The 22,762-nt window shown below is 62.7% G+C and overlaps 1 protein-coding gene across 13 annotated transcripts in view; it reads left to right on the top strand.

The window, feature by feature from the left end:
• The window catches only part of Kcnq2 (potassium voltage-gated channel subfamily Q member 2), a 50,660-nt gene that overhangs the window by 2,360 nt on the left and 25,538 nt on the right, over window positions 1-22,762 (top strand). For 8 of the 13 annotated variants that reach the window (XM_058575500.1, XM_058575493.1, XM_058575497.1 and 5 more), the window contains exons 2-9: window positions 12,704-12,794; window positions 14,507-14,633; window positions 15,385-15,560; window positions 16,543-16,668; window positions 18,574-18,684; window positions 19,277-19,372; window positions 20,972-21,066; window positions 22,089-22,118. In XM_058575500.1, coding sequence (XP_058431483.1) covers window positions 12,704-12,794; window positions 14,507-14,633; window positions 15,385-15,560; window positions 16,543-16,668; window positions 18,574-18,684; window positions 19,277-19,372; window positions 20,972-21,066; window positions 22,089-22,118 — 852 coding nt within the window. The remainder of the gene's footprint in view (window positions 1-12,703; window positions 12,795-14,506; window positions 14,634-15,384; window positions 15,561-16,542; window positions 16,669-18,573; window positions 18,685-19,276; window positions 19,373-20,971; window positions 21,067-22,088; window positions 22,119-22,762) is intronic. The other 5 variants (XM_058575495.1, XM_058575492.1, XM_058575498.1 and 2 more) reach the window with 1 other exon arrangement.

Here is a 22,762-nt window from a genome sequence, read left to right as displayed (position 1 = left end):
CATTAACTCATAATGAAGATCGAGTCCTTCCTTGGCCCTGGATGGCCAGTGGAGGACAGGGCTGTGGCTCACAGTGGAAGCTAGTCCCACATCTGGTAGTGTCGGGCCCCCTTGGGCCAACTTCCTTCTGCCTTCGGCCACCAAAGCCTGGTTTCTAAGGGGTGGAGCTCTGTCAGTCTCTTGGCCATCCTTGCTGGGCCCCTGAAGGACAGCTGCTGTCCAGGGTGGGAAGAGGCAGCTGCTCTCTGGCCCCAGGGCTTGGTGGGCAAGGTCAGCCAGGCTCACCAGCCATAGGACTCTGACAGGCCTCTGGGGGAGCCATCGCACGCCGCCTGTGTGTCTCCAGAGCTACTTCCAAGCTGGTGGACACCTGCCCCCAGCCCTTTCCCGAAGGGCTCCAGTCTGCGCAGCACTGTAGGGCCTCTTGGAGCCTGAGTGCAAAGGGTGGTCCTTCCTGGGCTGCCTGCCAGGCATGCTGCTCCTGAGGGGCAGTCACTGGTCCCCCAGCCAGCCCCCCAGAGGGGTGTGTGGGAAACAGGCTGAGAGAGCCTGTCCTGCCCAAGACTGGGGCCTCCACCTCAGAGACGAGGACACCTGTGCCATGGGTGGCCTGGGAGAGTGGCACTCAGAACAGGCCAGATGGAGCATCTGGAGTTGGGCGGTACTGTGCCTGGGGGCTGGACCCACTGCACCAGCTCAGCGCTTGGGCTGGTCACGAATTCCTCCATCCCCAGTGTCCCGATTCCCTGTGGAGGCCTCTGGGGTCCCAGGCCTGTGGCTGTGGACGCCCCACCAGCTTCATCTCCCATTCACAACAGCAAGAGCAGATCCCAGGGTCAGGGCTTTGCTTGACGCTCCTTGGGCACCCAGCTGGGGCTCCTTCCTCTGCCGGGCCCAGGATAACAGTGGAGCTGAGTCCAGGCTGCCTTTGGGCCCCCTCCCTCAGCCCCGCTTGCCTTTAGCTCTGAGGCCTGTGGTGGTGGGCAAGCCCCGCACAGCAGGAGGTACAGCCTCAGCCCCACATGCAGACCCTCATGTCTGCATGTCCTCCATCTGGCTGCCTGCGAGGGGCAGCTGCAGGCTGGGCCGCCCGCAGCACAGGCAGGAGAGGTGGCCACTTACAGGAGCAGGCTCTCTGGTCTCTGCTGACCCAGCACCCGGTGTGCTGGGAAGAGACCCGAGTCACTGAAGGGCGTGTTGTCGGCTTCTCCAGGCCCCAGGCCTTGCTGCGGCTCTCCTGGGAGGAAGTGTCTATCGACTGAGGAGTTGAGAATCTTATGGAAATTTCCCCAAAGGCAGAAATGCCTCAGAGTTGTGGTTTCCAGGGAACCTGCATTTCTGGGGGGCCTGAGCTTGTCCGACTGCGTGGCCTCTTCACAGGATTTCCAGTCCTCGCCAGTGCTTTGAAGCGGAATTACTCCGGAATGGTGGGATATGTTTAACCTCTCTGCTTACTTGTGGAGGGAGCCTCTGAACGTTCTTGAGTTTGCACAGGATTGGAACACACAGTTGACCGCAGGTAGGAAGCTCTCTGGCAGGTTCACAAGTTAGAGTGGGGAGAACGTGTGTGTGGGGGTCAGGGTGGGTCAGACTTTCCAGCCAGGTTCTAGAGACTCAGGAGGACACACAGCACAGCCAGCACACCTGGAGGCCTTTGATGTGGACCCTGCGTGGCCCCCTTGAGGCCCCCGTATGCCAGCCACGTGGACGGGGGGCCTGTCTCTACTTCTGAATGTTCTTGAACCCAGGATGGTCCTGAAGCGCCCGTGATCCTGGGCAGAGTCCCACAGTGGACACAGCGTCTTCAGTGTTTCCCCACTTTGTGTTAGCCAAGAATGAAACAGTGGACCTCTGCTGGCCTGTGTGCTCCTGGCTGACCACTGTCTGGGCTGAGAGTGTCCATTTGATGAGAGACCCCAAGAACCTGCTGGTGGGAGTGCTGGGCTGGCCCCCAGCGGAATGAAGACCTTGTCCTGGTTGGGATGTGGAGGGCCAGGAGGGATGATGGCTGGCCCTGTTCTGAACAGCCTCCCACAGCCTTCCACCCCTCAGCCTGACCTTTAGAGAGTTTTGGTCCCACTGGGTGATGGTGAGCATTGAGGGGTTGGTTGGTTTGGGCTGCTGTTTGCTCAGAGACACATTTGGACCTGACCCAGCTGCTTGTTTGTCCAGCAGGGCTGGCCTCAGGTTCTGGCCATTTCCCTAGGATGGGTGTTGGGATACGTCTTCCTGCTGGGCGCCAAGTGGTCCGTGTTCCTGCATCCTCTGGGTTGGGGCATGGAGAAGCATGTTTTGGCCTGAAAAGTGCCATTGTGGGTAGGTTTTGCCAGGGAGCCCGTCAGACCTCACAGGACCAGCCTGTGGACATTTGGTTCCTGTGCAGACTGTGTCCCCACAGCCCTGTAGCTAGCTGGCAGGCCTGAGCCCACCTTAGGACGAGCCTGCCCCCAAGTGCAGGCGCCTGCCAAGCAGGGCTGCTTCCTGCATGGCGGGAGCTCAGCTGTGGTGACAACGCTTTGCTGACAGCTCCGGGAGCTTCTTAAGACAGCGTTGGCTTGTGGTGACGTGTGGCGCCGGGTGGAGGAGGAGGCCTGCCCGGCGGCAGCTGAAGCAGTTGGCTGGACCTGGGGAAGGGGTGGAAGGCCAGGGCTGCAGGAGACTTATGCTCCACGTGCTGCGGCCTGCCCTTTGCCAGCCAGGCCCTCCTGCTGTCCCTGTTGTGCCCGTGAGCCCTGCTTCTCTGAGTACTGGGACATGTGCTCCTGTCAAGAGTAGGCAGGTGGGGGCTGGCGTGGTGACTCAGTGTAGAGCACTTGCCTTGCATTGTGAGGCCCTGGCTTTAATTCTCAGCGCTGTATATAAGTAAAGTAATAAAATAAAGGTCCATCAACAACTAAAATATAAATAAAATAATTAAAATAAAAAAGAGTGGGCAGGTGTGAGCATCGCCAGTGGGGCCCGGGGCCAGGACATGCCAGCGTCCAAGGTTGTGGCCTTGTGTAGTATGTCCTCTGGGAGATTTGCATTCCCTTCATTATCCCATCCCCAGGTGCCTCTTGCTGTGAGGGAACCAGGGTGCCCAAGGCGAAGCAGTGGGCCCCCCTGGAACAGCAGGCCCTCCTCAGCCGGGGTGGAGAGACCTGCCCACTAGGGGGCGCTCTGAACCTCCCCATCCTCCAGCAGAGCTGCAGCTTCTTGCAGAAGAGTGAGGCCCGGAGGACAGCAGCTGCCAAACAGGAGGGGGATGTGCTCCCACACACTCGAGGCCATTGTCTCGGGCACTGCTGGTTACCCCACTGGAACAAAACCAGGTCTTCCGTCTCTTGTAGGATGACTGGGAATTTTTTGAATGTCCAAAAGAGCAGTTGTTCCAGAATATTCTAACAGGAGTTGCTTAGAAACAACGTCTGCAGAGATGCTTCGACTGCCTCATGCGTGGTCTGCTGCATGAGCTCTGAGCTGCCCGGGAGGCAGGCAGGGTCCTTTCTGGGTGCCCTGCTGTCTGTGGAGGGGCTGCGTTCTCTCCTGGCCCACCCTGGCCCAGGGCCTGCCTGGTCCGTCTCACCCGTGAGCCCTTACCCTGTATCTTCACAGCTGCTTTTCTATTCAGGAAGAAAATGTATGGGGTGAGTAGGAGGAAAAGACCCAGTTCCTCCTGGGGCCCCAGGTTTGGGGAGGAGAAGCCCAGGAGAAGGTCAGGACTGAGAACTGTAGAGAACTGCTCGGAGGGGCTGTGGAGTGGAGGGCTTCCACTTGCAGCCCTGCTCCTGCTGGTGGCTCTGAGCCTCACTGCAGACACCCCGAGCTGGGCGGAGAGAGGGACACGCTGGAGACTGGGCAGCCTATGCACCCACCGTGAGCAGCAGACCAGGGCGGGGGCCCGACTAAGCCCGCCTGTGCTTGTGTCCCTGGAGGAGACCGACCAGGGCAGTGGGGCTTTTGCAGCTGAGCCTCCAGGGTGGGGTGGGAGGCAGTCTGGGGTTCTCTTTGTAGACCAGGTGGGTTATTAGGGCCAGTAGTGGGGGGAGGCTATCCTCTTCTGGTCCCCTCCTTTCAGAGTACATCAGATTCTCATGAACCCCACAGCACACACACACCACACAGGGAAAACCCTGGAGTACGTAAAGCCATCTCCACTGAGCCCAGCACCCTCCTGTCTTCTGCCCAGCTCCACTGTGGCTCCTGGTTTCTTCCTTCTTCCAGAGAAGTTCTTTGCCTGTGGTCTGCAGTGCATTGTGCTGGTCCTCATGCTGCACACAGCTCTGTGCTTGCCACAGCCTCTTGTCTGTCCTTCCCTGAGCTTGGGGAGCCACCTGCGCCCCTCCAAGGTCCCTGCACCCCTGCTCCAGGGTCCATCCAGGGTCCCCTGTTCGCAGACACAGAGGCCGTCTCTGGGATTCCGCCAGTGCAGAAAGTGCTGCCGTGAGACCCCCACAGACCTCTTCACGCGTGTCCAGGCCTGGGGCCCATTCCTAGGAGCTGCCAGCCTACTGCAGAATGTTCTTGTCCCAAAATGGTTGTCTGTGTCCAGATGTGGAGAGTTGCGGTTGCCTGTTATGTGTTTGTGGAGAAGTGTCCGAGAGGAGACGGCCGAGGGCTCTGCACCCCGCCGGCTCTCCTCCTGCTCAGGTGGCTGCTGTGGGCAGGCCTGCCAGGTAGGAGGTGGGGCTGGGCGTAGTGGAGGGAGGGTGCTCTCCGTGGTCCTCGTCCCGAGCCCAGGTGGCCCTCCTTGTGGGTGGAAGGCCCCACCCCAACCCCAGTGTGTGTGGCTCACCTGCCTGGTGGAGGCTCTGGGGACCTTTGGGGCCAAGACAGGGGCCTTGGTGGGGGCAGCTCTCTGACGAGTGCTGAGTGGGTCGGAGCTGCTTGTGGACACCGCGGGGGCAGGCGGCACTGCGTTCCCCAGGGCCAGCCTTGCTCTTTCCTCCCAGCAGCTCCTGGCTGTGGCTGTTTCCTCCTGGCCCCTTGTGGGAGACAGGAAATGCTGGGGAATCTGGGAAGGAGCACTTGGGCCTTCCTGACGGGTTTCCTGGCCGCAGCCCTCTGCACATCTGGACAAGGAGGCGTCAGGCCCTTACTTTTTCCCGTGCTAAGGGCACATTGTAGGCTTTTCTCCTGGACTGGCTGTGCCATGGCTTGGCCTGAGACACTGGGGTCAGGTGGGGTGTGAGTCAGGGTGCCGTGCCAGGACCCTGCATGTGTGCCTGTCCTTGGGCGTCCTGTTCAGTTAGGGCACCATTCCTACACCCCCCAGTGACACCTGTAGTGGGTGTTGCCTGGGCACAGAGCATCCAGAGCCGCTGGCACGCGGGCAGTGGCCCAGCTGTGGGTGGCGTTTATGGCCTTGACTGTTTTTAAAAATGGAGGAGAAAGTCTCCTGACAGCCTCTGGGAAGTGAATGGCTCCATAGCCTGGGGCCACCCGCTCATCCAGCAGGGAACTTTGTCATTGCCCCATCCAGACACCTGTCCCCACCAGTGGTTACCGCGCAGCTCCTACCTGGCCCCAGCACTGTGTTCTGCTTCCTGCCTCTTGGATGGGCCTGTACTGGACGTTCCGACCAGTCTGTCCTGTGTGTCCAGCTCATCTCCCTGTGTGTGGCCCCTCCAGAGTGCCCCCACTGTGGTGCATTGGAGCCTTGCTCCCCTGTGCCCATGGATGTTGGGTTGTCCCTGTCCTGGGGCTGCGGTGGGCAGCGCTGCTGTGGGTGGTGTGCTGGTGCTCTGGTTGAATGCGGCTTCTCTGGGGACGTGCCCTGTTTTCAGTGGGAAGCTTCTGCCCATTGCAGGCTTGGGCTGGCCACGCTCCCGGGCCCTGTCCCACCTCCCTCCACTTCCTGTTCATGGGGCCTGGCTGCAGCTGGGCTTGGGCTGCACCTTGTAGTCACCTTGGCAGGGTAGGGTCTTGCTGCTCAGGTGCTCAGGTGGGGAGGCAGAGGGCTGAGGCCCTGCCCACGGTGAGTGAGCACATACCTGCACTGGGCAGTGCTGGGTGGGGTCAGTCTGGAAGGAAGGCGGCAGCAAGGAGGAGGCCTTCCTGTGCCCACGTAGAGGGGCACCCCAGGCAGCAGCAAGAGGCAAGCAAAGGCCCTGGGCGGGGAGTCGGCTTGGTGAGGCTCAGAGCAGGAGGGGAGTGAGGGGCAGAGGTGGGCATGTAGGGAGGCCAGGCCAGGGCAAGGGTGTGAGCAGGGCTGCCTCCTTGTGCTTCTGGGATTGAAGTGTGGTCCAGTGGGGCATGCAGGTGGCCTGAGGGGGCCGTGGAGCAGACACAGGAACAGCATGTTGGAGGCAAGAGCCCGAGAAACTCTGGGAGGGTCTAGACCACCTGTGTTGGGTGGAGAGGGTGGTGGACCTGGGGAGAGCATCCAGGCCAGCCCTGCCCTGTGCACCCTGGTCTCCGTCCAGCACCTGTGGTGAATCGGGGAGCAGCTTAAGTGCATGGAGCTGCTGTCTCCAGGGACCCAGGCGCCAAATCTGGAGGCCGTCCCTACCTGCTGAGCTGGCGCGTGTCCTGCCAGCCCCGGTCCCGCCTGCACCAGATACCCACCCAGTCTGGGGAGGGCACAGGTTGCTGTAGCAGCACAGTGGCCCCTGTGAGCCTTGAGTTTCTGCTGGGATGCGTAGTTAGGGAGCCGAGGCCCAGGGGAAGTACCTCTGAGCCCCTCTCCTGGAGACAGCTGTTGCTGGCCACCGGAGGCCACTGGTCGGTGGGCATGGAGAGAGCACCTCTTGCCCTGCCACTGGGAGGAGGGCTGGATGGGGGGCTGGTGGGCCAGGGGTGTTTGTGGGGCCTCGAGGGTTCCTGAGCTGCACCTGCAGGGCCAGGCATTCACTGAGCACCTCTGTGAGGTGTGCCCCAGGCCTCAGGCCCCCACAGGTGCTGTCCGTCTGGGCAGGTATGAGGGCCACGGCCCACGCAGCCTGTGGGCAGGACAGCTGCATTGTGTGCTTGGGAGAGGCCACAGCGGAGTGTGGCTACTGCCCTTCCCTGGCCGCAGACCCAGCAGCCATTCTTCATGTCCGGTTTGTGCCCGGAGCGGCCGTCAGCACTCCGCCCTCCCCACTCCTGAGGCCAGAGAGGCAGAGGTCCTGCAAGCCGAGCAGTTTATTAGGGGAAATTAGATTCCAGGCGGCAGTGCCGGCTGCGACTTAGTGGACAAGGCGGGAGGATGTCCCTGGGGAGCCTCCCTGAGTGTGGGCCAGAGGGAGGGACTTTGGCAGCTCACCCCCACCTCGCCCTGCGGTGCTCCCAGCCCCCAGCCCAGGGGGTACAACTTTATTGGAATGAGCCCTGTTTTGAGGGGCAATTTCTGCAGGGGACCCCGTGAGAACACAGCATCTGTTGGAAGAGGGGTGCCAGAACAGGGCCATGCCATTGGCTCAGACCCTCCATTTCCTTCTGAAAAGTGGGGATGGAGCACCTTCCTCCTGTGGGGACACTGTGTGCCCTGCCGAGTGGACAGTGCTGAGGATCTTAGCCCTCCGGCCAGCCCCTCCCGCTCATCCCACAGCAGCCTGAGGGCACTCCCCGGGCTGGGGAGTAGAGCAGGGTGCTGGGTTGGGCCTGTCCTGCTGTTCCTGCGGTCAGTCTTCACCACATTACATATGTCAGATGGGAGTGGAGCCCCGGCCATCTGGAGCTGGTCTTTGGGAAGGTGCCTGGCGGGAGCACAGTTTTCTCAGTGGGGGTCTGGGCAGTGTCTGCGGGCCACTGGAACAGCCTCGGGCTCTGTCTCCCAGCCAAGCCCTGCCAAGGAGAGGGGTCGGAATGAGGCGAGGCGGCAGTGGCTTTGTTGGTTTTCCCAGAAACATCAGCGGCAGCAGACCAGTGGGGGGAGGTGAGGGGACAAAAGAGGGGCTGTCCCTCACCAGGTGGGGCCCACTTGCCCTCACGCCTGCAGTCCTGCACTGTTGGTCCCTGCTGCAAGCTGCCCACACGGCTGTCATCTGGCTGGGGTGGGCGTCCCCTGCTCTGTGCTGGGGCCTCCTGCTCCCTGCCCAGCCTCCTCCTTGCACTCAGGCCATGTCAAGAGGGGACCCCCACCCTGAGCTCAGACTGTGTCCAGAGCCCTCCCTCTCCTCTGGGAAAGATGGTCCATGTGCTCTGGATCCCAAAGGGCTGTGGCCAAGCCTCCCTCGTGGCCTCTTGTGCCTGGTTTTGGGGGTCCTGGGTGGCCTGATCCCCAGGGGTCAGTGGGGCTGCCCAGGGCCATCTGGGGCCCGGGAGGCTGGGGCCAGGGACCAGTTGCTTGCAGTGCTGGTCTCCTTGGCGACTGCTACCAGGGAAGCATTGAGTTGGACCTGTCAACCATAACGGGTCGGGAAGCCCACCATTCTCTGCTGGAGGCGGCTCCTTTCTGTCCCCTCAGGCTTGGCTGGACTGTGGGCCTTGCTGGCTCCTGTCCTGCTGCCTGGCCACACCTGAGTGAGCGGAGCACCAACTCCCAAGTCCGATGTCCCCTCAGAAGTGGCTACTGTGGGGTTCTGGAAGGCTCTGAGCACAGGGGCACCCACGCTGGTCCCCGAACCTCCTGAGGTCTCTGTGCTCTCCCTGGGGAAGGGAAGGGTGCTGCACTGACAAGCAGCCCTGTACGTGAGCCAGCACGGGCCTCGTCCCCTGGCTGTCCTTGTGCTGTGGGGCTGGGTCTCAGGGTGGTCACCCCACCCTGTCCTGCTGGGCCAGTCCTCCCCAACCGGGGGGCTTCAGGGATGGACCCTGTCAGGTCCCGTATCACTGAGGCCTCTGTTCCAGGGACCTGGGGCCATAGGACAGGGAGCCCATTCTTACCCCTCCCGGGGACAGAGGCAGGAGGTGGCAGAGTCCGGCACCTCAGAGCTTCAGCCTACATCTCTGAAAAGCAGGGGAGTGTGGGGCGAGGCCTCTGCTGGCTGGCCCTGGTCACCCAGACACCTTTAGGTGGGAAGGGGCCCGGAGAGCTTCTCCCACATTCAGCTGGACATGGGCTGGATGTGGGGTGGGATGAGCCGTAGTCTAGGGAAGGGCCCTGGCTGCACCTGGGATGACCTCCCCATTCATCTGGGCCTGGAGCCCCGGGCAGCCAGGGCCTCTCCTGGGAAGCCTCAAGCTGGGGAGGAGGCCCTGCAAGCACAGTGGATGCTCCTTCCTCTTCCGGGCCTCCAGGAGTGCGTGGGAGCACTTCCCTGCGTGCCCGCCGCCAGCCACCCCTGCACCAGCTCCCCCGCGGAGCCATCTGTGCCGTCTGTTCAGAAAACGTAAAAACAAAGCGTGAAGCGCCGTGGGCACTTCTGGACAGGCTGCTCGAGGCTCCCACCACCGCCTCCGTGGGGTGGCCAGGTGCTCCCTGCTCTCCTCCTGGGCGACTGGAACAGGGGCCTTCCAGGGGCTGAGCTGCTGCGCCCCGGCTCTATGCTGGCTCCATGCTGGCTCCATGCGTCCCAGGCTGCTTGGAAGGGCTCTGATCCACAAGTCACGGCAGTGTCAAAGGTGCCCCGTGTCTCTGGGGTCTCCTGAAGGTTCTGAGATGCCCAGCCAGAGCCCCCTAAGAGCAGGCCTCAGGCCTCCCCTGTGCTTTAACTTAGAGGAATCTTTCCGTGTGAGGAGCTAGACTCTGTGATGCAGTTCTGAGACACTGTGGACTCAGGATGCGGTTTGCGGGCTGTCCTGGGCCCTGTCCTGTTTCCAGGCCTGGCCAGATTCCCCCTCTGCTGAATGCTGGACATACCTGTCCTCCCCGTCCTCTGGGCATTGCTGTTCTCTCTGCCGGGACACCCTTCCTCCTCCTCCCCTGCTGCTTCTGGCCCAGGGCCCAGGTTCCCTGGTTCCCTGTGCTGTCTGCAGGGCTGAGCTGGTCCCAGAGCCCTTTCTGTGATGGGGTGGGTACCTTCAGGGCCCCAGCCTTGGGGACCTGGCTCAGGCCCAGGAGCCCCTGTCCTCCCTCAGGAGATCACACCATCAGGCGGGCACAGTGGCCAGAGAAGGCACACGAGATGTCTGCACTTTTTTTTCAGGGCTCAGTTAATTGAATCAATTGACTAATGAGCAGAGGAAATTAATTGCAGTTTTGAAATGTGCCGTTTCTTTGCGTGTGTTGTCTGTGCCAGAGGGCCCCGCCTGTGCTTCTGCTGCCCGCTGCCCGCTCCTCTGCCAGGAGCTGTCCTTGGGGCCACGCCCTGGGGGAGGGGACTGCTCCGGTGGCTGTGTTTCAGGGCCAGTGCGTGTGACAGGGTTAGCCCAGGGGACAGGTGCTGTCAGGATGGTGCGCCTTTCCTTGGGGCTTCAGGAGCAGGCTGCGTCTCAGAGTGCTTGGTGATGGCATGCTCCCCCTGCCCTGGAACCAGCGGGCAGGGCTGGACCCGGGCCGAAGCCCATGTCCCTGTGGCCAAGCTCAGGCTGGGCCACGGGGGTCCTCAGGGGCCCACTGGGAGACTAGTGGCCCTCACTCTGAGCAGGCAGTGGAGCTGGCAAGGGGCAGTTCCCCTGTGGCCCTCAGGGCTCCTCCAGCTTCTGCATGCGGCTCTGGAGCTTTGCGCGTCCTGTGCAGCCCTGGCCCCTCGGCCTCGGCTGCAGGGACTCTGCCTGAGTGCCCCCATCCCCACTGTTCACCTTGGGTACACGCACTGCTGGCCTGGCAGAGGCTCCTGCCCCCCAGTCAGCTGTGCTGTTCCTCTTGGGAGCATGTGTGGGTCGAACAGCAGTGTGCCGCTGGGTGTTGGTGAGGGCCGGTGTGCCTGGAGACCTGGGCTGGACGCTCCTAGCAAGAGGCCTCCATGCCTGCAACTGCCCTAGAGCACCGACTGGGGTGTTCCCTCCTGAGCTGCTGAGTCAGCGGCAGGCCCAGGCCCTGGCTGAGGCCGTGTCCTCTCATGGTGACTGGGGTGTCGTGTCAACATGCCCTAGGAGTCGCTGTACTTTCAAATGTGATTGACACTTCAGCTGTGACTCTGAGCAGAGCTGAGGACCCTCCACATGGTGCAGGCCCTGGGGTGAGGGAACGGCGAGGGACTGGTGCTTTGCATGGGCAACCAGCCTGGACACGGTGGGCTTGCACAGAGGGCAGTGGGCTTGTGAGAGCAAGTGGGCAGAGGGCCCCAGGGCTGCCTGCTGGGTTGCGGGGCAGCCAGGTGGCACAGTGCAGGAGGGCGGGCCCGGGCACCTACTGTGTGTGGCACTGTCCAGTGGCCTCCTTGGGTTGCCTTCCCTGTGGACCAGGCTTGGCTGGGGATGCGGAGGCTGGGCTGGGGCCGGGCTGCATGGCTGACACCCCTGGGTCTGTACTGCCTGTCCACCTCTGCTGCAGCAGGGCCCAGCAGTCTCCTGGGCAGGGAGCCCAGCTTTGGGGTTTGGGCTGACCCCAGGTCTCCTGAGACACCCATGGGCCAGCTCCCGTGGTGCTTCAAGGGCTTTCTTTTCTTTATTGGTGGTCCTGGGATGAAGCCAGGGCCCCTCGTGTGCTAGGTGAGCATGGCACTGGGCTGAGATCAGCCCCCAGGGCGCCTTCTTCCCAGAGAAGGAAAAGAGCAGGTCAGGTCAGGTAACCAAACAGTGGCCTTCAGCCTGTGTGCCCAAAGGCTCCACACACCCAGGACTTGTTCCCACTGACCCAAGGCTGCTGGGCCGCCTGCAGCATGGCTTGCCTACAGGGATGAAGAGAGCTCAGCAGCACGGTGGTGTGGGACGAGGTCAGCAGGACCCTCCATGCCTCGGCCTTCACATCCTGGAGAGCTCTGGTCTTCTTTCTGCAAGGGGCAGAAACCATGTCCAAGGGCATGAAGTTGCAGGCTTCCCTAGTCTGAAGTCCAGGCTCAGGCACAGCTGGATGCTGTCTAAAGGCAGGAGTGTTGAGGCCCTTCTCTGTCCTCCACTGCTACCTCCCTGTGGCTTCATCCTCGGGGAGGCCTGTGCCTGGGGCCTTGCACCAGGCCCCAGGCTGCAACCTAGGGTCATGGGGCCTCTTTTCATGTGGCTTGACTTGAGCGAATGTCCTGGGGCTGATGATGCCAGTGCTGGCTGGCAGCCTTGGTACCAGGAGCACCCTGCACCCTGGCTGGAGAGGCTGGTTGAGGGGCTGGTGGTGGGTGCTGCACAGGGTGATGTCTAGTGGCATGTTCCACCTCCCTGGCACCAGTGGCTTGAATGATGGGGTGTGTGGAGCTGGGAGAGACTCCCTGCAGCCAAGGGAGCTTATGGCCAGCCCCCGGATCCACGGTGGAGGGTGCCAGAGGTTTCTTCTGTCCAGTGGGGAGAGGAGGGTGGCCAGAGCTTCAGGCAGGCCTGGGAAAGGGACGCTGTGTGGAGGGAATCCGACCCAGACAGGCTGACATGCAGCTGTGACTGCGGCTCTGTGCCCTGGGCTCTGGTCCCTCCACGTCACTGTTAGCAAGGGTCACTGTGGCCAAGGGGAGCCTGAAGAGCCTCTCTCTGTGCCATGTGACCAGAGCACGTTCATGGTGAGGATACGCCCCCTGGATGTGGACACGTCCCTTTCCGATTGCGAGTGGCCACCTCAGCGGCCTCAGTGCAGCAGGAGCTGCCTCCTTGGGAGGAGCTTCTGACGGTGCCTCTGGTTAGCTGCCTGTGCCCCAGCGGAGCAGCCTGTGGCTCCCAGGAAGAGGAGCGGGTGTGGCGGCCTCCGGCAGGGGCCCAGGAGGCAGAGGGGGTCGTGGGTCACGTCCCTCACTCTTCCCGCTGTGGGCTCTGACCTGCGGCTCTCTGTGTCCTCCAGGTTCTTGCTGGTCTTCTCCTGCCTGGTGCTGTCCGTCTTCTCCACCATCAAGGAGTACGAGAAGAGCTCGGAGGGCGCCCTCTACATCCTGGTGAGCCAGCACCTGGGGCCAAGGGGAACAGGGTGGGGCTGAGCCCAGAAGACAAAGCCCCCTGGGCTGGAGAACCTACCGGGCACTCTGGCCTCAGCCCTGCTGCCCGTGTGCGCCTGGCCTCCCTAGTCCAGGGGGCACCCAAATATGTGGCCTTGCTCCTTCCAGGTGGGTTCTATGAGGTGGCCCTTGAGGCCCTTCCGAGGCTCTCAGTCCCCAGCACTGGTGACGCCACCTTGGATGACAGCACCCCCTCCACCACCCACCTGGTCCCTCTCCTCGCTACCCTCTTGGTTGTGCTGGAGGTGTGGGGTGCTCCACTGGAGGTGTGGGGTACTCCCCAGCAGATGTGGCACATGGGTGGGGCGTGATGCTCACAGCAGCCCTGTGCCAGGGCAGGGTGGGCACCAAGGCAACGGGAGTGTGATTTCTGTTGCCGTTGGTAACAGGGGTGGCTCTCAAGGAAGGTGGGCCCACCAGGAGGCCTCCTCCCACACCCACCCTCTGTCCCAGGGCTGCCTGAGTTTCGCGGAAGCTGTTTCCTCACTGTCACCTGGGACCCTCCCTCAGCCCTGCCATCGCCCCACATTGTCACCAGCTTTGACCAGGCAGAGCCTAGTCCAGCCCAGACAGTGAGGACCCCCCAGCCCAGACAGTGAGGACCCCCCCAGCCCAGACAGTAAGGACCCCCCAGCCCAGACAGGACCCCCCAGCCCAGACAGGAAGGACCCCCCCAGCCCAGTGAGGACCCCCCCAGCCCAGACAGGGAGGATACCCCAGCCCAGACAGGGAGGAACCCCAGCCCAGACAGGAAGGAGCCCCCAGCCCAGACAGTGAAGACACCCCAGCCCAGACAGGGAGGACCCCTCCAGCCCAGACAGGACCCCCCAGCCCAGACAGGAAGGACCCCCCCCCCAGCCCAGTGAGGACCCCCCCAGCCCAGACAGCCCAGACAGGGAGGATACCCCAGCCCAGACAGTGAGGACCCCCCAGCCCAGACAGTGAGGACCCCCCAGCCCAGACAGGAAGGACCCCCCCATCCCAGTGAGGACCCCCCCAGCCCAGACAGCCCAGACAGGGAAGATACCCCAGCCCAGACAGGGAGGAACCCCAGCCCAGACAGGAAAGAGCCCCCAACCCAGACAGGGAGGACCTCAGCCCAGACAGGGAGGAGCCCCCCAGCCCAGACAGGGAGGACCCCCCAGCCCAGACAGGGAGGACCCCTCAGCCCAGACAGGGAGGACCCCCCCAGCCTAGACAGGGAGGACCCCCCCAGCCCAGTGAGGACCCCCCATACTCAGACAGGGAGGACCCCCCATACTCAGACAGGGAGGACCCCCCCATACTCAGACAGGGAGGACCCCCCCAGCCCAGACAGGAGGATCCTCCAGCCCAGATAGGGAGGACCCCCCAGCCCAGATAGGGAGGAGCCCCCCAGCCCAGACAGGAGGACCCCCCAGCCCAGACAGGAGGACCCCCCAGCCCAGACAGCCCAGACAGAGAGGACCCCAGCCCAGACAGGGCAGATGAAGACCTCTGTGGTTTTCAGGCCCCTCGTGCTCATGGCTGTGGCCCCATGGGCCCTGTGTCCTGTCCAGGGGGTAGACCCTTGCTGCTGGGCCCTGGGGGCCTCCTGGCTCTAGGCTCCTCCCTAGGCACAGCTGCCTGTGGGTGTCCATCAGGCTGGGGCCTCAACTGTGGACTCCCCGCAGGAAATTGTGACCATCGTGGTGTTTGGAGTGGAGTACTTCGTGCGCATCTGGGCCGCGGGCTGCTGCTGCCGGTACCGCGGCTGGCGGGGGCGACTCAAGTTCGCCAGGAAGCCTTTCTGTGTGATTGGTGAGGCTCATGGGGTGGGGTCGGGGGGTGGGGCGCAGGGGCTGGCCTGGAAGGAGCTGGTGTTCATGCCGGCTGCAGCAGGCTGGCCAGATGCCAGGACCAGCTTCTTCTGGAAGTTTCTTCTCCCCATGGGTAGAGCCCATGATTGGCGTGGGCAGGGTGTCAGGGGAGGGACAGGAGCCAGGCAGCCTGCCCCAGACCCCACAGGCAGGGTGCACAGTGGAACTGCCCATCCTAGGGCCTGGCGCTGCCCAGATTCCTGCGAGGCTCAGCATGCACCACCATGTCCACCTGTCCCTTCGGGGTGGGAGACGGTGGCTCTGAGGGAGGGAGGCCATGTCCACCTGTCCCTTCAGGGTGAGGGACGGTGGCTCTGAGGGGAGGGAGGCCAGGTCCACCTGTCCCTTCAGGGTGGGAGGTGGTGGCTTTGGGGGAGGGAGGTCATGTCCACCTGTCCCTTCGGGGTGGGGGATGGTGACTCTGAGGGGAGGGGAGGGCCATGTCTACCTGTCCCTTCGGGGTGGGGGCGGTGGCTCTGAGGGAGGCCGTGTCCACCTGTCCCTTTGGGGTGGGAGGCCGTGGCTCTGAAGGAGGGAGGCCATATCCACCTGTCCCTTTGGGGTGGGGGCGGTGGCTCTGAGGGAAGCCGGGTCCACCTGTCCCTTCGGGGTGGGGGCGGTGGCTCTGAGGGAGGCTGTGTCCACCTGTCCCTTCGGGGTGGGGCGAGACCGTGACTCTGCCGTCTCTGCAGACATCATGGTGCTCATCGCCTCCATTGCCGTGCTGGCCGCGGGCTCGCAGGGCAACGTCTTCGCCACATCTGCGCTCCGGAGCCTGCGCTTCCTGCAGATCCTGCGCATGATCCGCATGGACCGGAGGGGGGGCACCTGGAAACTGCTGGGCTCTGTGGTCTACGCCCACAGCAAGGTGAGTGGCCCGGGCTGCAGGGCCCAGCCAGCCCCAAGGCCGCTGCCACCTGAGTGTTTCCTGGGTCCCTCTGCCCTGGGCCTGCTGCAGGGCTTCTGGCCTGAGAGGAAGGGCCAAGGGCTGGGCTGCTCAGGTGTGGAGCAGCCTCCCTCCCCTTCCGTCTCGGGGTTTCTCTCTGAGACTCGACCTGATTTTGTCATCTGCCCCCGGAAAGCTGCTTTCCTGCATGGCCAATCGGCTGGGCCCCTCCCGGAGCCGCTGGCCCTGTGGTTGGGTGTCTCATTTCCTGGTTTGGAGCGCCTGGATCGACACACCGCTGGAGTCACCTGCCGGCTGGTTGTTTAAGCTGTGGCTGGCGTGGCTGCTGTCTGGGGGACCTGTGGGGTGGCTGCAGCCACGTGCCTGTGTTTCTGGGGCCTGAGGCCCCTAGTGGCCAAGACCCCCGTCCTGCCAGATTGTGCTGTAATGTAAACTTGTGTGGCTGGGTTATTTGCCTAAATGGTCCCTTCCCGTCTTCCTACCTGCCAGAGCCCTGTGTGGCCGTGCCAGCTTTGGGGCAGGAGTCAGGCCCTGGGGGAGGTGGGCTCCCTATTGCCTGGCCCCTGCTTCTTCCCTGAGTGTTGGGGTGGTGAGATGCAGCTGGGTGGGCCAGCCTCCCCTGTGGAGCTGTCTGGAGGGCTTTCTCCAGGCCTGCCTGTGTTGGCAGACACTCCAAGACCTAGGTGAGTGCTAGCCCACTGGCCATGGGCTGCTGTTCTTCCAGGTCTCCATGTGCAGATGGAGGGCCCAGCTCAACAGAATTGCACAACCATGTCCCCTCCCATCTGGGTTGTAACCCTCCAGCCCACCCCTGCAAGGGCAGTGCCGGTCTGCCTTGGGGGTCAACCCCAAACTCTGGAGATGCAGAGACTAGTAGGCTCCTGGGCTGGACGCTGGCCAGGCTAGCTGAGCACTGCAGTGATGTGGCCCGTCTTCCCTGCAGGAGCTGGTCACTGCCTGGTACATTGGCTTTCTCTGCCTCATCCTGGCCTCATTCCTGGTGTACCTGGCAGAGAAGGGCGAGAATGACCACTTCGACACCTACGCAGACGCACTCTGGTGGGGCCTGGTGAGTCCCAGCCTGTGGACCTTGGGTCAGCGTTGCTTTCCTGAGGGCGCACAACTACCTCCTCACACCCTCCTGCCCAGTCCAGAGGCTGCGCCTACTCTCAGGGTCTGCAGAGGAGACCCACCTGCCCTTGAAGAGCAGGCTGGCCACATCTCTTGGGGGCCATCTGCTGGCTGCGCATGGACAGCCTGTGGAGGTGGTGGCAGAGGTTGGGGGTGGCTGTGGATGTGCGCACACACGTATGCGTGTGTATGTGCACATGTGTATGCGTATGTGTGTGGTGTGTATGTATGTATGTGTGTGGGTGCACGTGTGTATGTACATTCATATGTGAGCATGTGCATGTGTATAACATACATGTTTACACTGTGTGTGCACAGGTGTGTAATGAGTATGTAATAAGTGTGTTCGTATGTGTGCATGTGCAGTGTGTGTTGTGTGTGTGCAGATATACATGTGCACATATGTGTTTGCACATGTGTGCAGCATATATGTAAGTGATGTGTATGTTTGCACGTGTATGAGTGTAATGTGTGTATGTGTGCAGTGTGTATGTGTTTGTGTGTATACATGTGCATGCATTCACCTGTGTAATGTGTGTGCATGTATGTGCTTGTGTATGCACATGTGCTTGTGTAATGTGCGTGTGCATGTATGCGCATGAGTCGTGTGTGTGTGTGTGTGTGTGTGTGCGCGCGCGTGCACCAGCACTGGGAAGAGCTGGGCTCTCTGCCCGCTGACAGCTCACCTGCCCTTTACCTGTATGCCAGGGTGCATGGGAGGAGAGAGGATGGGGGTTCTGAGAGCCCTGGACAGCTGGGGCTGTCTTGAGGCTCCCAGATCAGGGGCCAGACCCATGGCCTCTCATCCATCTGGGGTAGGGCTGGAGGCTTGCCTGTCCCAGGACACCCCTTCTGGACTCCCAGCCTGGCTCTGCCCCCCATGGTGAAAGGGACACTGCTCTCTGTGGCCTCCCTGGCTCAGCCTTCCAGGCTGCCCTGTGCAGGGTGGTGTGGACCCTGGGGATGGTGGTCCTGCTTGCATGGCCACCCCTCCCCAGGGCCACTCCTGGTCCCACTGCTGCTCTGGTGCCCAGACTGCTGTTCCGCACTGTCCACCGCCCCCGGCCTCTCTCCGTCTGTCCCTCCACTCGTGCTTTTCTATCACCTTTCACTGCCACGGAGCCACGTGTTGGGGAGTGGCAATGAATTAGTGTTTTGTGTCTTCAAAAATAAGTCTTGGTGTGTTAAAAAGCTGCACGCGAGGCCCGAGTCTGTGGCAGAGCCTCAACTGGGCGGGTTTGTGGTGGGCAGTGTCCCCTGGCCCACTGTTCCCTGCACCAGCTTCCCAGAGCCCTTGGTGTCCAGAACCTTCTCTGCAGGTCCTGCAGCTGGCTGTGAGGTGCGCTTGCTCTCACTGCTCTGCACCGTCACCAGGGCCACAGCCTCCTTGGCCACCTGGGCTGCTGTCCCTGACCTCAGACTGCCCAGTTTGCTCTCTGTGCCTGGGCCAGATGCCTGGAGCCTGGGCCCCTGGGCCCCGTGAAGGCCCCACCCTCTCAGGGTGGTGGCCCACCCCTGGTTCCAGATAGCGATGTCCTCTGTTGGCCCCTGTGGTCCTGGTGGTGGGGTTGTCAGGTTACCTGCAAGCACCTCCTGCCCTGGCCCCCGGTCACCGGGCTTCCCTCAGGGTGCTGTCATGAGGGGCCACTCCCGCTGCCCTGGCCTTACTGGGTGGGTGCCGTGGCAGCAAAGGCCCCTTGTTGGTCCAGCTGCGTTCTGAGTAGTCCCCCAGGGGTGTAAAGGAGCCTTTGGGTGAGTCCCCAAGTGCTCCGTAGCCCAGGGTGGGGGGCCTCCGTGGCAGCCACTGCCTGCCTGGCGAACTGACCCAGCCCCTGCCCGACAGATCACCCTGACCACCATTGGCTACGGGGACAAGTACCCCCAGACCTGGAACGGGAGGCTCCTGGCAGCAACCTTCACCCTCATCGGTGTCTCCTTCTTCGCCCTTCCTGCGGTAAACCTCCGCGTCTTCCTGTGGGGAGGGGCCAGGCTCCCCACGACCCTTGACAACAGGCCACCCTTGTGGGGACCTCACCCCGGGCTGCAGTGGAGGCTGCCCTGGCTAGGACCCCGTGACCCCGAGCTGGCAGCCTCCCTGTCGTGCGCTCCGGGGTCCCAGGCTGTGACTTCTGACCAGCTCTTATGGTCACTGTGACTTCTGTGCAAACACCTGGATAGAGAGGTCCTTGGGACCCACAGCACTGCAGCATGGTGACAGCTCCCCTGTCAGGGCTCCCTGGGCTCCAGGGCCACCCCAGGCAGAGGGGTGGGGGCTCTGCTGAGCCTTCACAGCACCAGGGTGGGCAGTGGCCAGTGGCATGGGCTGTCCTTTGGCTTTGGTGTGGGCCTGCTGTGCCTCCTGTCGGCCAGCGTGTTCCTTGACCCCAAATCAGAAGGCTAGCCCGGCCTGGTCTCCAGGTGGTTTGGGGTTGGGAGATGGAGGGTGGGACTCTGTGGGCAGGCGGGAGCAACGGGGTTCCCCTGGGTGTCGGCCGTGGGTTGGGGGTGTAGGCCCACAGGCCTGTTCTGACCCTGGTGACTTGCAGGGCATTCTGGGGTCTGGCTTTGCCCTGAAAGTGCAAGAACAGCATCGGCAGAAGCACTTTGAGAAGAGGCGGAACCCGGCTGCGGGCCTGATCCAGGTGGGTCTCAGCCTCCCACCTTGGGGACTAGGGACAGCCCCTGTCTGGCCCTACTGGTGCAGAGGGGAGCCTTCTCGGGGTGAGCCTGAGGGTGGCTGTCCCCAGGACAGGACCACAGTCCCTGTCTCTGCAGGAACATGCGGGGCAACAAGGTGGCCTGGACCAGTGTGAAACGGGTTAGTGCCTGAGGCTGCGCAGCCCAAGGCCCTTGTCCTGGGGGTGCGCTGCCAGGCCAGGCTGTCCCAGCACTGTTCTGCAGCTGTGGGGCCCATGCTTGGTGGGTCGTCACTCAGGTGGCAGGTGGTGCCCCGGCGGTGTCTGTGCACCTCTGAGCCTGAGCTGTGCGCGGGGTGTCCTGAGTGCGGCCAGCCTGTCCCACCACGCAGGGGCAGGTGGGTGTGGCGGCCACCTGGATGTGTGGGCAGAAGGGCAGAGGTTCCTGCTGGACCCTCGGGGTGACGGGAGCTTATGGCCGGCCAGGCGTGGCCTGCCTCTGCTGTTTCCTTCTGAAGATGTGGCTCTCGGTCCAGCCCGCTTTTATGTGTGTGTGTGTGCGCGCCCAACTTTTACCTCGAAGCTCCACATGGCCATTTTGTTTGTAATTGCAAAAGAAGAGCAGACCCCCGGAGTCAGCCGCTGCCTCAGGGGCTCAGAGGTCACTCAGGGCAGAGTCAGCAGCCCCCACCTGCTGCTCCTGGAGGTCACTTTAGCAGCCAGAGAACCCCGTGCCAGCAGAGGGCAGCGCCACGCACTGTGCCCCCTGGGTGTGAGAGGTGAGAGGACGCTCACCTCTCAGGCTTGGCTGTCAGGGCTCCCCACGACGCCGGGCTGTTCCCAGGGTCTGATGAGTGGGCACAGGGTGGAGGCCCTGACAGAGCAGCAGGTCAGAGGGTTCTTCCTCTGGGGGAAGCTGACCAGTTGTGGGGACAGGAAGCACAGCCCTCTGAGAGGTGCGTGACCTGGTGGACTCCAGCTCCCAGGGAGGAGACGCCCTGGGGAGGCTCCAGAGGAGACCAGGCACTTTGTGCCCCAGGCTTAGGGCCTGCTCCTCCGCTGTCTTCGCCCACGGTGCTTGTTCACTGGGCAGTGTCAAGTGCTAAGTGAAGGGCGCGCCATGTCTGTGGCTGGAGACAGTCCCGTGAGTTGGTCTTGGTGAGACTGGTCACGGACTCGGTGGCATCCCTGCCCCGAGCCCAGGCCTCAACGGGGGCCACCTGAGGACGTTTCGCTCAGCAACCGAATGCACACGGGGCAGGCCAGAGTGTGGTTCTCACACTAGGCAATGTCCAGAACAGGAACAGTGGCTGTGGGTCCTGGGGAGGGGACAGGAGCAGGCATGTACGTGGCCCCCGGAAGGTGAAGCAGCTGCGGGGACCAGCAGGTCACAGTTGGTGCCACCCTAGGAGGAAGTGCAGGGAGCACACCCCTAGGCAGAGGTCAGCCTGGAGGACAGGCCCACAGCCTAGCGCTCAGCGCGCCTTCCCGGTCCCTGTGGTGGCCTGTTAAGGCTGGGGGCGGACGGAGGCGGGTGGGGCGGGCGGCCTGGCGGGAGCGGAGCCGCTGAGCTGGCCTTGCCCCCCCCCCCCCCCCCCCCCGCAGTCGGCTTGGAGGTTCTACGCCACCAACCTGTCCCGCACGGACCTGCACTCCACCTGGCAGTACTACGAGCGCACCGTCACCGTGCCCATGTACAGGTACCCGCGCCAGCCCCGCCCCTCGAGCCAGGCGTGGTTTTGATTTCTGTCTGTTTTTAAGCCCCATTTTCTGTTGTTCATTATTTTGACGGATTTTTATTTCTCTTTTTCTTTAAAATGTATGCATTTTTCAAAAAAGAACCGTGTGTGGTTTATTTCAAAGCATTTATCTGGTTCCTTGTTTCCGTGTCTCAGCTTTTGTTTTGCACCCCACCCGCCCCTTTGCTTTCTGTCCTCTGCTATGTGTCCCCAGTACCACCAGCTGAGTGTTGACCACAGTGCTGGGTGCAGAGTCTTCCATGGCCGGTAGGCCCCAGCTGCAACCTCTGGGGGATGATGGTGACCCCAGCAAGGAGCAGGCGTCCTGTGTGGGGGAGGGGAGAGACCCCCAGACCACAGGAGGGCACTTGGGCTAGGAGACCACACTCTCCAGGGGTCCCAGGTGCCCCCAACAGGGCAGAGCACAGGACACCCAGGCCTGGGAAGGAGGCAGATGGGCCCCTTGGCCTGCTGGTCAGCTGTCAGGGTAGGATCTGTCTATGCTGGGCTCTTGCTTGGGCTGAGGTCTGGGTGAGAGGAGAGCGTCTGTGCAGCTGGGTGCTGCTGGCTAAGTCCCTCTGCCCTGAGGCCATCCTGCGGGATGGGGTCCTTCCAGCTTTCTCACCTGCTCCGGGGTGTTTTTGCCCACCCAGCCCATCCGGGTGGGTGCAGAGAGCCTGGTGGGGATCTGAGGCGGGGCTCACCGAGGGCCCTGCAGCCCTGGGTGGCCCGGCCCTGCCCTCACATCCACCCGCTGGTGCCTCTGGAGCCGAGCCCGGGAGCCTGCGCCCTGGACCGCGCGCATGCAGCGACCGTGCGCCGTGCCCGGGCCGGGCAGCGGCGGGGCTGGGCCTGTGCTAATTCTCTCTGTTCTGTTGTCCCCCCTCTTCCCCGACTATTTTTTCTGTTTTCGTTTTCTTTTTCTTCCCCCGTTCTCTCCCACGTTTCGGTTCCTCTCCCCTGTGTGTGTGGAAACTTGAAAGCTCACAAACTCAAACGTACGGGGCCTCCAGGTAGGAACTGCATGGCGGAGCTGTGTGTGTGACGCCTCCCTCCAGTCTGCCGGGGCAGACACCCTCAGGTCTTGCTCCCTGTGGCCCTCCCTGCCTGGAGCCCAGCCCACCCCTCACCCCTCGCCCTGCCCCCTTGGAGCTGCTTCCTGTTGCTGGCCCCTGTGTCCCTGGCCATCTTTCGTTCTTGTTCTGCTTTGTGCCTTGTCTCATAGCTGTGGTCCCCCGTCCCTGCCCCCACCTGCACCCCACGGCCCTGCTTGTGAACAGAGTTGTGGATGTGGGGCCACCGTGTGGCTTGGGGACTGTGTCAGGGCCAAGAGCGTATCCCAGACAGAACCCCAGGCAGGGGAGGCCATGCACACCAGGGCACCTGCCCTGCAGCCTGCCTCTGGGCTCTCCCCGCCCCCCCGGAGCCTCTCAGTTGCAGGGTGGAGTCCAAGGCCTGGGAGCCTCCCTACTGGATCACTGTGCCCACACCTGATGACCCTTGCTGAGTCTTGTCCCCTGTGGGGTGCTGTGGAGTGACCACAGGAAGCTCCTCCTCACATACAGTGCCAGTACAAGGGCCCTCCCCTGACAAGTGTGTGGGCCTGGGCTGGATGAAACCACGTCCCCGTCCAGCCCCTCTCCAGAGGCCAGCAGGG

This window comes from Marmota monax, unplaced genomic scaffold (assembly GCF_021218885.2).
Source record: "Marmota monax isolate L192 unplaced genomic scaffold, Marmota_monax_Labrador192_F-V1.1 WCK01_AAM20220418_F8-fsc00014, whole genome shotgun sequence".
Classification (NCBI taxonomy): domain Eukaryota; kingdom Metazoa; phylum Chordata; class Mammalia; order Rodentia; family Sciuridae; genus Marmota; species Marmota monax.
This window is presented reverse-complemented; position numbering and strand designations above follow the sequence as displayed.